This window comes from Talpa occidentalis, unplaced genomic scaffold (genome assembly GCF_014898055.3).
Source record: "Talpa occidentalis isolate TD23 unplaced genomic scaffold, MPIMG_talOcc4v2.1 talOcc4.12, whole genome shotgun sequence".
NCBI classification, from domain to species: Eukaryota; Metazoa; Chordata; class Mammalia; order Eulipotyphla; family Talpidae; genus Talpa; species Talpa occidentalis.
The window spans coordinates 51,532,678-51,547,975 of NW_023601212.1; the positions used below are offsets into that span (position 1 = coordinate 51,532,678).

The 15,298-nt window shown below is 35.4% G+C and overlaps 1 protein-coding gene across 2 annotated transcripts in view; it reads left to right on the plus strand.

Annotated features, from left to right (window-relative positions):
- HMCN1 (hemicentin 1) overlaps positions 1–15,298 on the plus strand; it is a 508,306-nt gene that overhangs the window by 335,239 nt on the left and 157,769 nt on the right. For both annotated transcript variants that reach the window (XM_037506314.2, XM_054693419.1), the window contains exons 39-40: positions 166–317; positions 1,159–1,282. In XM_037506314.2, the coding sequence (XP_037362211.1) occupies positions 166–317; positions 1,159–1,282 (276 nt within the window). The remainder of the gene's footprint in view (positions 1–165; positions 318–1,158; positions 1,283–15,298) is intronic.

Here is a 15,298-nt window from a genome sequence, read left to right on the forward strand (position 1 = left end):
AAACAGCTTTTCCTCAGCTGTCAAATAGAGATAATGATATAACCTCATAATATCACTGTGATTGGAATCTCAGAAGATGCTGAGATTACATATAGTTTTCAGTCTTCTGAGATGAATTGTTGTGTGTTGTTAACATCTCTTACCTTTTTTTTAATTCCTTTTCAGTGGCCCCATCAATTTCTGGAAGCAATAACATGGTAACTGTGGTGGTAAATAACCTGGTGAGGTTAGAATGTGAAGCCAGAGGTATCCCTGCCCCAAGTCTGACCTGGTTGAAAGATGGAAGCCCTGTCTCTAGTTTCACTAATGGGATACAGGTACTCTGCCATTTTTTAGGTGAAATGTACTACCTCATTATTCAATGAAGAATAGACAAAGAGTCAAAATATTAAGGAGAATTAATAGGAATTAACAAAAATTATCCAAATAAAAGAATTAACAAATAAGTATATAAATTCACAGCTGTTATGAAAAGTTTTACACATATATTATATGGTATTATATATAAATACCATGAACACATAATTGGGATTTCTAAATTATTCATTAAAAGATCAGTATCTCATATGTGGGTGCTATATTTTTGACTATTTGTTTTGCTTTCTACTTAATCTCCCCATTCCCTGCCACATCACAAAATATCGATACCTTAGCTAAAGAAATTTTCATCAACAACAAACACAAGCATTTTTCTAACAGAATGTATATGTAAGTGTTCAGAAATAATGAATCAGAAAACTATATAGGGTATATTTATTTCTATAAAAATATTTTAAAAGTAAATAAAAATTATAAAGGTAGCATTATAAGAATAGAATTTGGGCCTGAGAAAGAAATGAAGTGCCTTAATTTGAGTCAGAGTTAAAAATAACTGAAGCCCATATAGCTCATTTAAAGTGTATTTTAATTTTTGTTTTCCTGGCAGAGAAGATGGTTCCCCCATCATTCTACATGTGATCCTGTATGGAGATACTTGTTTTCAGTGGTTATTACCTAGTCTCGTCCTACCTTTCCTACTCAGAAGACGAGACGGGTATTATTATATAATGTTTGTCCGCTTGAAACTATCCATATTTTCTGATTAACCTCAGAAAAAGTCCATTTACACCTGCTATTCTCAAGGGGCATGTTGGCTATTTGCTTTCTTATTATTGATAGGTTCTGTCTGGGGGCCGCATCCTAGCATTGACCAGTGCACAAATCAGTGATACAGGGAGATATACCTGTGTAGCTGTGAATGCTGCTGGGGAGAAGCAAAGGGACATTGACCTCAGAGTATATGGTAAGGTATTTTAATAAGTATGTCTTCTCTGGTATAGCTGTGTTTATATAAGATCCTAAGGGATGCTGTTGACAATGAGGAATTATGAGCAATAGAATTGATATTACAAGATTTGTTCAAATCAAATTCTTTTCTGACTTATATTTGACTTTAACTAATTTCCCTTCTTTAAAGTTCTGAGAGATTAAATTACATATATCTAACTTGTAGTATATTGACTTCATGGAGTACTCTTAACAGTATGACCACAGAGAGCAGCAGTGCAATTTCAAAGACATCTCCCTAAAGCATGCATCTGTCCAGCTAGCTCTCTTGATGATTCTACTCAAACTCCTGGTTTCATTCTTTTTAAGTTTATTTACAATCAGTATATTTTGTAATCAATGCTATGCTAGTGAATTAAAGGTTATTTGAGAAGCAAAGCTAAACTGAACATAAATTTAGAAAAATATCAAGTTCACTTTCTTACTATGATGAGCTATAATGTACAAAACAGAATGTCTAATTCCATCACAACAAAATTCCTCCAGAACAAAGTTGGGCCTTCATCTCCATTTAGAGATTACATTTGTCATTCCACATTTTAGTATACCTTTGTGTTTAGGACACTTTCAGACTTTTTTCAGTTTTATTCTTTAGTTCTTGAAATAGTGAAATTGTTTCATTGAATAATTCACTCATGTTCAAAATATATTATTTTTTTCTCCACATTTCCAGACCATGGAGTTGTCTTCTCTTTATAAGTTTTCCAAAAGCAAATGCAATGATCACAATTTTTTTCTATAAAAAGACCCCTTGCTAGAACATGGATGTCACACATGTCTCACTAAGCTAAAATCATCCTAGTTTGCATCCACAGGCTACCAAAGTCTCTCCATTCCCCTGCTTATTTATTGCTTCTACAATTGACATGGATCCACATCTGACCTTCAGCTTTCCTGGTCTTCCATGTTAGAGTTAACGCCTGGATCTGTAGTGCCCAACCGCAGGGAATCAAACTTCTTTCTTTTATTGGGTCACTTTTATGCCTTGTGAAAAACTGGACTGCTCAATCAAAGTTATCTTAGATAATGATTCATACTCTAACCATGCAACACATTAATTTCTTTGGTTTTCTAGCAAGGAAACAGAAGGGTCATGTTGGTATCCACTGGGTTTTAGTCAGCAGTGAAAATCTGGGATTGATTCCTTGTATTGGTGTCAAATGTGGGCCTGAAATAAAATAGACTTGATATTTTCCAGGAGTGATAGAAATATGCATCACAACTTTCATCAGTTGCTAAGATACTTCCATACTACCTTCTTAGTAGGAAATCCAGAATCTTTCCTCTGTTGTAAAAGTAGAGTGGCTAGCTAATATCTATGGATGTTTGAGAATGTGTGTGTTTTTAGCATTTGAAATACCTGTGTGTTGCAAGCTACAAAAAAAGTATAAAATTAAAACAGATTTTTTTAAAGATTTATTTATGCATACAAGAACTGGGGTCCAGGTCAGAGGTGTGGGGGGTGAGAGAATTCACCAGAGACAGAGTGGGGAATAGAACAGAAAGACTGACTGAAATACACTGCTGAGAGGAGCAGTGGGCGAGTCAGGATCAGTCTGCTGCGCCATGTGGGTATCTCCCTGGCCAGAGATCAAACTCATGCTGTAGTGACTGTGAATAGCTTCATAGGTAGCATCTTAACCCCTTGCAACACCAGGGAGGCCCTAAAACAGATTTTTAAATGAGATTAGTTTCCAATCTTTGCTCAACTGTTAGTATTATTTCCATATATTATATTCCCATATTTGCAATAGTAACCATGGCAGTTTTGTATCTAATTTGGATCCTTACATGAATCTTTTTTTTTTTTTAATAGAGGCATGTTTTTTTTTTTTATTTATTTGTTTGTTTGTTTTGTTTATACATGCACTGGGTACAGTCAGAAGCGCAGGAGGGTGAGAGAATTCACCAGAGCCAGAGCAGGGAGCAGAGCAGGCAGAAGGACCGAAGTACACTGCTGAGGGGAGCAGCGGGCGGCAGGAGAGGTCTGCGCGCCATGTGGGACCCTCCTCTGGTGGCCTGGGAGCAGCCAGGGATAGAACCGGCGCCGCAGAGGCCGCGGGCAGCTTCGCAATCCAGCGCTCAACCGCTGCGCCACCGGGGAGGCCCCCTTACATGAATCTTTATCCCCAGAGATCAGTTGCCTTCAGACTTATATTGGAAGGTGTGGGGGTAGTAAGAAGGGTAGACAGTGAAAAATAGATTTCCTTACAATTACAAGAGTATCCAATTTTTAATAAAAATTTGGTACTTTTGGTATAAAGTCAGATTATGTGTCATATTCTGAGCCATAGAAACAAGAGATTTGAAGTTAAATGATTAGAGTACCTATAGTACATTTTAAAATGATTTGGATACCTGTAGTTTTTTTTTTTTTTTTTTAAGTTAAGCTCAGAGAATAATCTTAGAGCTCACACATTCTCCAGTCTTTGCAAGTATAACCTGATGGCAATTCTGATTTTGGTAATTAAATTGAACAAGTATAATTAGTAGAATGAGAAACAGACACAAGGCACTTCTTCTAAAGTAGCACAACCCCAAAACAGAATGTAAATAAAATTTAAGGAAGCTGAGAAGCAAAAAGGCAGAAACTTGTTCTCTTCTCAGACTAAATAAAAAGTTGGAAATGAAAAAGGACAGAAAAAAAAATAGTTGTGTTTTGGTAATATATATCCTCAGAAGTAATTAGATTTGGTTTGTTTCTTAAGAAACAAATATTCTATTATTTTTGCATTTCCCCTCTCAATTTCAAAAATATGGTTTCCTTCTCAACTTGATTCAGCTCATTTAGCTGTAAAAAAAAATAATTGAAGGAAAATCTTTGGAAATAAATTAGTATCTGCTTTCTTGAATTGTTTCTGACTTTTACTTCTAAAAACAGGAAGAATTCATGCTTTGTGTTTTACAGTATCCGGGATGTCTTTGATATTACATCTGATTTTTTACATCAAGGGGTAAAATGCTTGGAATCCTTTATTTTTTGATAGTACATCATACATTTCCCGCATAGGAATAACCAATATCCAGTAATTCTCCTCTCTGAAAAAAAGAAAAAGAATTTGTGCTCTCTTAAAAATTCTACAAATCATCTAAGAAAAACATATTTTTGAACAGTTTGATACTCGTTTAATCCAATGACACGAGGCTTCCTGAAATTATTTCCAAGTTGTGAAAATTATTCCAGGGGAGGTCGCTTGCTTGGTTATTTGTATTTTTCCTTCTCCCTGTTGTTTGTTTTCAAATTTGTTCTATGTGCTGGGCCACTGTGCCACTGGTACTGGCGGGCATCTTTTTGGTGTGCTCCTACTGGGATGTCGGGGACTGGTGGCCAGGCCAACTTTGGCACTGTCATGCCAGACTTCACAAGGACTGTGATGCTGTGGATGGGTTGATGGGCATATCCCTGAAGATCACCAAGTCTCTATATGCTGCTGGTCTCTCCTCCTACATGTGTGTCTTAACCTACAATGTGGGTGTGGTCTGTGCATGCAGTAGGGTTTCACACAGACTCTAATGCTGTGTATGAGCCAAAAGGCACTCACCCAAGCAGTTGCTGCTCCCTTGGGAGCTGGGCCTTCCCTGTGCCTTCCTGACTTTATTCGATGTTCCAAATGGGGCGCATGGGTGCACAGGGGTCACCAGCCTTCCACTGAGGTGTGCTGCCCAGAGGGCACTATCCTGGATCACACTCCTCACCTTTGTTTGATGGGGCCTCTCTCTGCCTACACTTGGTTCCAGAAGAGGTGTTCACGGGCCACTGGCCTCCAACTGCCCCGTGAGCCAGCAGGCACTTCCCTGAGACTGGCTGCCCACCTTTGTTTGTGGGGCTCTCCCTCTGCCTTTACTCAGTTTCAGAAAGGGTTGTCAGAGGTTGCTGGTCCAGGCTTCCCTGGATCTGCCTACCATTGATTGCAGAGTCCTCCCTCTTCCTTTACTCCATTCTGAAAGAGGAGTGCAAGATCATTGGCCTCCAGCAGCCATGCAGGCAGGCCCACAGTTTCAGTTGTATATTTTTTAATGTAATGCATCACATATTATAAACAACCCCATGATTTTCTGTTGCCATAGGTTAAGCATGTCAAAAGTTAGACATCTATGTGTGCTATTAAACCTAGCGGAAGAGGCATCAGGAATCAGTGAGTGAATGCTCCTTTGCTCCATTCCAGTGTGAAATTTCTTCCCTTAGCCTCAATTCTTTTGGCTTTAGCACAAATCCTTCATCCAAAAACAGCACCACAGAGTGCCCTGTAATTCATATGCCTTTGCTCTATAGAAGCCATGATGGCAGAGAAATAATCTCCATTACAAAAACAAATGTTGCTAGTCAAAATCTATTGCATTCCTTGTCATTTTGCCTCATGGAGTAGCTGCTTATAATATCAAGCCTGAAACAGTGACTACAGCATTAGACTAATGTTTCTTACCACAAAAAATTTAATTCTACCAAAGCATTTGGAAAGTCCTGCAGGATTTGTTTCAGTGCAATTTAGCTGTTCCTATAAAACAAGCAAACAAACAAAATCTACAAATATGATGTTTCCTACAATCCTAAATAATTATGGGATTTAGGGAGAAATGGCCAATGAATTTCTCCCTCTGCTTGCTTGTTTGTTTGTTTGTTTGTTTGTTTGTTTGTTTGTTTGTTTTGGAGTGGTCCTTTTATAACAGGGCCGATTTCATCATTAGTTCGTGTTTTTTGAATTATTATAAATAGACTGAAATAGCCCTTGAGAGGTCATGGAGCCCACCCTCTCATTTTTGGCTTGGCTGTACCTAAGCCATCTATGACAAATGACTGTTTATTCTATTTCTTAATACACCCAAGGGAAGGCGATTCCTTAAACTTCTCCAAGAACACATTTCAGCATCTGACAAGCCTTATAGTTAGGGAATTCTAATTTTAATCTCAGTAAAATTTCAACTCATTTCCTCTTTTTATGTAATTCTGAGTATGTTGTCCAGCTGGTCATTGATTTAGTTTGTTCTTTATTGTGACAGTTGTCCCACATGGTCTTTATTCTGTAGAAAGTTGACAAGACATGTGGAAAACCAAAATGAGCTCTAAACTACAAGTCAGAAGACTTCTATCTTTGTCACCAGTTAGTCATGTTATTTCAAGTAAGCTATTATCTGACACCCATTTTATGTTTTGCATACTCTGAGTTGGGACTGGATCTTCTTTTGCAATTCTATTTTTGAATATTGTTTCTATGGCTATGAAATTTATTTTGAAAAAAATAAATATTGCAAGTGTATTTGCTTTTAATTCAGAATATTTAATGAGTATTTTTTTTTTCATTTTCCACAAGCATTTCTTGTGTCCTTTTGCCCATTCCACCCCCTCTCTCTTAACCTCAGATCCCTTAGGATATTTATTGCCGTCCATGAGTTTCTGAATGCATTTTAAGCTGTCATGTTATCTGTTGTATGAATATTCAATATTTGTTTTTATTGTCTGATTTGTTTTGCTGCATATAATTTTTTAAAAATTCCTCCAACTTTTGTTTAAAACGGCTGCATTTCATCCTTTCTTGTGGCTATGTAATATTCCATGGTATGCATATACCACATCTTTTTGATACATTCATTCATTGGAGACTTAAACTCCCTCAGTCTCCAGGCTATTGTGAATAATGCTGCTTTACATATTGCAGAACATATGGGTCTTTTTATTGATGGTTTTGTGTCACATTCTGTGGATTTATACCCAAGAGTGGGATGCTGGATAGAATGTCTATTTTCAGTTTTAAAAGTAAATCCAGATTGCTTTCCCTAATAGTTTCACCAGTTCACATTTCCACCAACAGTGGAAATAACATTCCTTTTTCTCCACATCCTGAACAATGTTTTTTTTTTCATATGTGCCACTCTCATGGCTGTGAGATGGTATCTCATTGTAGTTTTAATCTATGTCTCTCTTATTCGGAGTGATGATGAGGATTTTTCCTATGTGTGAATTGTCTGTGTGAATCTGCTTCCCATTTGTTAATAAGGTTATTTGTTTTTCTGTTGTTAGTGTGAGTTTTTCATATATCTTGGATATTAATCACTTATCAATTATATATTCTGTAAATGTTTTTTCTTATTCAATAGGGTATCTATTTAATTGTTTTGTGTTTTCTTTTGCTATATAGAAGCTTTTTAACTTGAGGTGATCCCAATTGTTTATTTTTAGTTTTAATTCCCTTGCCATAGGGGTTAAGTCACCAAAAATGTCTTTATTAGTGATTTCCTAGAACACATCACCAATGTCTTCTATGCACTTTATTATTGCAGGTCTTATATCTAAATCTTTAAAACATTTGGAAATTATTTTTGTGTAAGATGTTAGCAAGTAACCCAATTTTCCCAACACTATTTATGAAAGACACTGTCTTTTTCTCATGTTATGATCGTGGATGTTTTATCATAGACTAGGTATTGGTATATGCATTGATTTATTTCTGGACTTTCAATTCTATACTATTGGTCCAATCATATTTTTTTGCCATTACCATATTGTTTTTAATAAATTGCTTTTAATAAAATTTGAAGTCATATAAAGTGATACCTCCATTTCTTTCCTTTTTTCTTAAGTTGCTGTTACAATTCAAGGACTTTTGTGGTTCATATAAATTTAAATAAATTTTGTTCAGTTTCTTTAAAAAATATTGCTGGGATTTTGATAGGGATTGAATTAAATTTGTATACCATTTTAGACAAGACAGTTATTATGATTATATTGGTTCTTCCCATCCATGAACATGGAACATCCTTCCATCTCATTATGTCACTATCTAAGTCCTTTTATAACATCTTGTAGTTCTTGAATAGGTCTTTTACCTGCTGTATTAGGTTTATTCAAGGTATTTAATTTTTTGAAGCAATTATGAAAGGCATTATATGCTTAATTTCTTTTGTTTATTGTTCACTGTTTGTATAATGGAATTTTGTATTTTGATTTTGTAGTCTGCCACTTTGCTCTATTTATTGTTTCTAAATTTTTTAAAGAAGTCTTTACCTTCTTCTATATATAATACCATAGCATCTGGTTTCACCTCTTCTTTTCTGATTTGGATTCCCTTTATTTCTTGTGTTTGATTGCTCTGGCCAAAACATCTAATACCAAGGTAAACACTAGTGTTGATAATGGGTTTCGTTTTCTTGTGCCAGATCATATGGGGAAAGCTTACATGTTTTTTGCATTGATGTTTTTCAAGGATATTTGTCTATAACTTTCTTTTCTGTGTTAGCTTTGTCTGGTTTTGGTATTAAGATAATGTTGGCATCATAAAATGTATTAGAGAGAATTCCTTTTTCTTGTATTTATAAAAAAATTTGAGTAGGGTGAACATTAGTTTTTCTTTAAAAGTTTGATAAAAGTCATTGGTAAAGCCATCTAATTTGGGTTTTTATTTTTTTCTAAGATTTTTATTGCTGTTTCAATTTCTATGTTTGTGATCATTTTGTTCAATTCATTTGTTTCTTCCTGTTCTAGTTTTGGTAGAATATGTTGATCTAGAAATTTATCCATTCCTTCAAGGTTATTGAATCTATTGGCATATAATTGTTCATAGTAGTCTCATAATCTTTTGCATTTATATAATCTATAGCGATTTGTCCTCCTTCATTTGTGATGGTGTTTATTAATGTTTTCTCTTTTTTGTTAGCCTTGCTATGGGTTTATCTATTCTGTTTATCTTCTCAAAGAAATACCTTAGTTTCACTGTGATTTTTTCTTGTATAAACTTTTTGATCACTACTTCATTTATTTCCATTCTTATTTTTATTTCCTTCTACTAATTTTAAATCTTCTTTGTTATGTGATTTCAATTTGCTGTAGGTATAACATTGTTTATGTGATATTTCTATTGCTTTTTAATATGGGCCTATATTGCAATTATTTCCCCCTTTAAGACAGCTTTTCTGCATCCCATAGATTCTGGTTATTTATGTCATCGTTTTCTCTCATCTCAAAGCATTTTTCAAATTTCTCCTTTGATTTTTCTCTTTTATACAGTTGCTATTAAACAGCATATGGTTTTTTTTAAAGATTTATTTATTTATACATACAAGAATTAGGGTACAGGCCAGAGTTGTGGGAGGTGAGAGGATTCACCAGAGACAGAGTGGGGAACAGAACAGGCAGATTAACTGAAATACACTGCTAAGGTGAGCAACGGGCAAGTAAGGAGAGGTCTGCTGCTCCATGTGGGTAGCTCCCTGGCTGGGGGATCGAACTCGTGCTGCAGTGGCTATGGCTAGCTTCATAGGCTGCATCTCAACCCCTTGCACCACCAAGGAGGCCCAGCATATGGTTTTAATCTTCATTTATCCATAGATTTTTTTTTTTTTTGGCACTGTGATCAGAGAAGGTCTTAGGTATAGTTTCATTCTTGGTGATTTTATTTTGTCCCAACTTATGGACTATTCTTGAAGATCTTCCATGTACACTTAAAAAAACGTGTGTGCAGCAGTTTTGAGGTGAAGTGTTTAGATGTCTCTTAAACCTGTTTGGTCTAGCTCCTCATTTAAAGCTATAATTTCCTTATTTATACTTTGTCTTGATCTGTTCATTATTGTAAGTAGAGTATTTGGGTTCTCCACTATTGTGTTATCAGTATCTTTTAAATTTTGTTATTAGTTATCTTATGTATCTCATCGCCCCATCACATTTCTTAAAGGAAAGTCTGTTCTATCAGATATAAGTATAGCTGTTCCTTATTATTCTATTGTAACTAAGGTGAGTTTCTTGTAAACACCAGAAAGTTGGACTTTGTTTTGATATCCATCCAACTATTTTGTATCTTTTGACTGGCGAGTTTAAACCATTTACATTTAAAGGGATTATTGAGATATGAGTTTATTGCCATTTTGTTACGTTTTTATTTTTGTTCACTTGTCTTTTTTGGGGGGGTTTCTTCTATATTTTATTTAGGTTCCACTTCCTCTGCTATTTCATGTGTTACTTTTATTATTTTTTTGTTTGAGGAATTTACTGAGGTTAATAAATGATGGACTATTTATGTGACCCATAGAGTATTCTGGCTGGTTCTAATGGGTTGCATTGTTATTTTCTTCCTCCTCCTCTATGTTAAGTATAGATATTGATGGTCTGTTGCTTTATATAAAAACTCCTTTAGGATTGATTTCACATGAAACTTGATATTGAAAAATTCCTTTAGTTTTTACTTTTCATTGAAGCTCCTTACACTTCCTTTTATCTTGATTGTTTGTCTTGCTGGTAGAAGATTCTGGGTTGGCAGTCTTTTTGTTTGTTTGTTTCTTTAGTGCTTTGTATATGTCTTTCCAGATGCTTCATGTTTGTAATGTTTCTGTTGAAAAATCTGCTGATAGTCTGATTGCCTGATTGGTGTTCCCTTAGAGTTTACCCTTTTTCTCTTGATATTTTTAATATTCTCTCTTTTTCATTGCTTCTGACAGCTTTGTTGTTATATATCTTGATATTTGTCTCTCTAGTATTATTTTGTTTGGAACTCTTTTGGCCTCTTGAATTAAAAATCCTTGTTCATATTCCAGAATGAGATTGTTTTCAGCCATTCTTTCTTTAAATAGGTTTTCTATGTCTTTCCCTCTTTCTTTTTCTTCTGTAAACCCCACAATATGTGTCATTTTTCTTTAAGATGTCTCCAAATGCTGTTACACTGTTTTCATTTTTAAAATTCTTTTTTCTTTACCTTGTTCTGTTCTTGTGGTCCCAATATTGTTTTTTTCAGGTTCATTATCTACAGTGCTTCGGTTTATCTGCAGTTATGTCTCTCCATTTTATTTTTTAAATTAGCTATAGTGCTTTTTAACTCCATTATTACAGAATGCAGCTGCCTCATATTTTCATTGTCTTTATCCTGTTGTTGTTGTATATCCTCTATTGTTTATGTTTTATCAGTGTTGCCAGGACTGTTGTTCTGACTTCCCCTTTGTCTGCTCTACAACCCCACTATGTCAGGGCTCTTTTTGGGGTCTTCTTGTTTTGGCATTTGTACGCTGTTCTTCTGCCTCCTCAATTTCAAATTTGTATGTGTTTTAGTAAGTGTACATTTTCAAATGTTAGTGTAGTTGTTGGAGTAGTCAGGGGGCTGGTACCAGCACGGTGGGGGTAGTATATTTAAAAGAGGATTTGGGTAATAGGCTGTAGTGCCAGGAAGACAAAGTGCAGGATCTCTATGATCAGGGCAGATGGGTAAAGGAGAGTCCTGGAGCCCTTGGTGGCTTTTTCAGGCTTTTATTGAGCTTTTTACATTTGTAGTGCGGCACCCAGGTAGATGGCAGGCAGGAGGACTGGGGGGGAGGGGGGAGGATCACACCCTACTCCAGGTATCTGCCATCAGGCACATGTGCAAGCCCACAGGTATCTATCATTAATACTAATGGCAGGAGGGTGGAAAATCCTGACAATTTTCAAGTTTCACTTACCCTACTTAGGCATCAAAGAAAACCTCCTGCAGACTCTGGAATTTGAAATTTCTGTTGTAATGAGTTTCTTTGTGGGGGATGGCAAGTGTTTCAGATGTCTCAGCCTGGACTTCATTAGTAGTCTCTTTTTTTTTTAATAAATTTTATTTTTATATTCCCCATACAATTACAACCCCCTTATTTTGACCCCAATCCCTCCCCTCCCCGCACCCCATTCCCCATAGAGTGTATCTGGCTCATAGTTTTTTGTTGATTTTGATTTTCACTTTCTTATAGTTATTCATTTTCCTGGTCCCTTATTTAAGTTTTCTAGATTCCTGCTATGAGTGAGACCATCCGGTATTTTTCTTTTTCTTTTTGGCTTATTTCACTGAGCATGATCCCTTCCAGCGCCATCCATGTTGCTGCAAATTGCATGTGTTTATCTTTTTTGAATGCTAAGTAATATTCCATGGTGTATATGTACCACATCTTCTTGATCCAGTCATCTATTTTTGGTCATTTGGGTTGTTTCCAATTTTGTTATTGTCTCTTTTGCTGTGCAGAAGCTCTTTAATTTGATGTAGTCCCAGCTGTTTATCTTTGCCTTCACTATCACTGCTTTAGGTGATGTGTCTGTAAAGATGTCTTTGATGTGCATATCACGTAGTGTTTCGCCTATATTTCCTTCTATGTATTTTATGGTTTCAGATCTTATGTCTAGTTCTTTAATACATTTTGAGTTGATTTTTGTGTATGGTGTGAGGTAGTGGTCAAGCTTCATTATTTTGCATGTAGCAACCCAGTTTTCCCAGCACCATTTATTGAACAAACTTTCTTTGCTCCAATGCATAGTCTTTGCTCCTTTGTCAAAGATTAGTTGACCACAAATCTGTGGGTTTATTTCTGGATTTTCTATTCGATTCCATTGGTCTGTGTGTCTGTTCTTGTTCCAATACCATGCAGTTTTGATGATTATGGCTTTGTAGTATAGTTTGAAGTCTGGGAGTGTGATGCCTCCATTCCCTTCTTTTTTTTTCAGGAGCACTTTGGCTATTTGGGGTTTTTGGTGATTCCATATGAATTTCATCAATAATTGTTCTATTTCTTTGAAGAAGGACATTGAAATTTTTATTGGAATAGCATTGAATCTATATATATTTCTTTTGTATATTTTTGTATATTTATGTATTTTTCTTTTGTATATTTATGTATATTTATGTATTTCTTTTGTAATCTATGTATATTTCTTTTGGTAGGATGGCCATTTTAATAATGCTTATTCTTCCAATCCATGAGCAGGAGAGGACTTTCCATTTCTTTGTGTCTTCTTCTATTTCTTTTAACAGTGTTTTATAGTTTTCTTTGTGTAGGTCCTTTACCTCTTTTGTTAGATTTATTCCCAAGTATTTGATTTTTTTGTTTCGATAATAAAAGGGATTTTTTTTATTTCTTCTTCTTCAGATTTATTGTTTGTGTATAGGAAGGCTCCTGACTTTTGCATGTTGATTTTGTATCCTGCCACTTTACTGAACTGATTGATGAGTTGAATTAGTTTTTCTGTGGAGTTTTTGGGGTTCTCTATGTATATTATCATATCATCTGCAAATAGTGATAGTTTGACTTCTTCTTTTCCTATTTGGATTCCTTGTATGTCTTTCTCTTGTCTTATTGCTCTGGCTAGGACTTCCAGAATTATATTGAAAAGCAGTGGTGAGAGTGGACATCCTTGTCTTGTTCCAGATCTTAATGGAATTGCTTTCAGCCTTTCACCATTGAGAATGATACTGGCTGTTGGCTTGTCATAGATGGCCTTTATGATGTTGAGTATGTTCCTTGTATCCCAGGAATTTCAAGGGCTTTTATCATGAATGAGTGTTGCACTTTGTCAAAAGCTTTCTCAGCATCTATTGATATTATCATATGGTATTTGTATTTCTTTTTGTTGATGTGTTGGATAATGTTGATTGAATTTCGAATGTTGAACCATCCTTGTGTCCCTGGAATGAATCCTACTTGGTTGTGGTGGTGAATTATCTTATGGATACATTGTTGGGTTCTGGTAGCTAAAATTTTATTGAGGATTTTTGCATCAGTGTTCATTAGAGAGATTGGCCTGTAGTTTTCCTTTTTTGTGTTGTCCTTGTTCGGTTTTGGTATTAGTGTAATGTTGGCTTCATAGAACGTGTTTGGTATTGTCCCTTCCTTCTCAATTTTTTGGAAGAGTTTGTGAAGGATAGGCACTAATTCGTCTCTGAATGTTTGGTAGAATTCATTTGTAAATCCATCAGGTCCTGGGCTTTTGTTTTTGGGGAGGTTTTTGATTACCATTTCAATTCGCTGCTTGTAATTGGTCTGTTTAGGTGTTCTATTTCTTCTTTATCTAGCTTTGGGTGATTGTAGAGTTGTAGGAATTTGTCCATCTCTAGATTGTTGAACTTGTTTCCATATAACTGTTCATAGTAGTTACTGATTATTCTTTTGATTTCTGCTGTGTCCATTGTGATTTCTCCTCTTTCATTTATGATCCTGTTTATTTATGCTTTCTCCCTTTTTTCCTTTGTGAGCCTGGCTAGGGGTTTGTCTATTTTATTGATTTTTTCAAAGAACTAGCTTTTGGTTTCATTGATCTTTTGGATTTTTTTTTAGTTTCAATTTCATTTATTTCTGCTTTGGTTTTTATTATTTCTTTTCTTCTACTGGTTTTGGGGTTTTTTTGTTGTTCTTTTTCTAGATCTTTGAGCTTCAAGATTTGGTTGTTTCTTTGAGTTCTTTCTTGTTTCTTGATGTGAGCCTCTATAGCTATGTATTTTCCTCTTATTACTGCTTTTGCTGCATCCCATGCATTTAGGTAATTGGTGTCCTCCTTGTCATTCAATTCAAAGAATTTTTTAATTTCTTCTTTGATCTCCTCATTGGTCCAGTGGTCTTCCAGTACTGTGGTTTTCAATCTCCATGAGGTAGTATAGTTCCTTGCCTTCTTTTTATGGTTTATTTCTAGTTTGATGCCTTCATGGTCAGAAAAGATGGTTGGTATGATTTCGGTCTTGGTGTATCTGTTGATGTTTGTCTTGTGTCCCAGTATGTGATCGATTCTGGAGAACAATCAGTGTGTGCTTGAGAAAAATGTGTACTCCTTTTTTTTTTGGGTTTAGTGTTCTATAGATGTCTGTTAAGCCCAAGCGCTCTAGATCTTTATATAGAGATTTAGTGTCTTTACTTATTTTTTGTCTCATTGATCTATCCATTGTTGATAGTGGTGTGTTGAAATCTGCCACTACGTATGTGTTTTCTCTGATGTCTGAGAGATGACAATAGTTGTCTGATATATTTTGGTGCTCCTTCGTTTGGTGAATATATGTTAATGAGTGTTATTTCTTCTTGAAGTATTGTCCCCTTGATCATAATTTAGTGACCATTGGGGTCTCTTTTTATCTTTTTGAGTTTGAAATCTGTTTTATCTGATATAAGTATAGCTGTTCCTGCTTTCTTTTTTGGTCCATTTGCTTGTAGGATTGTTTTCCATCCTTTAACTTTGAGTCTGTTTTTATCTTTTGTAGCTAAATGTGTTTCCTGGAGA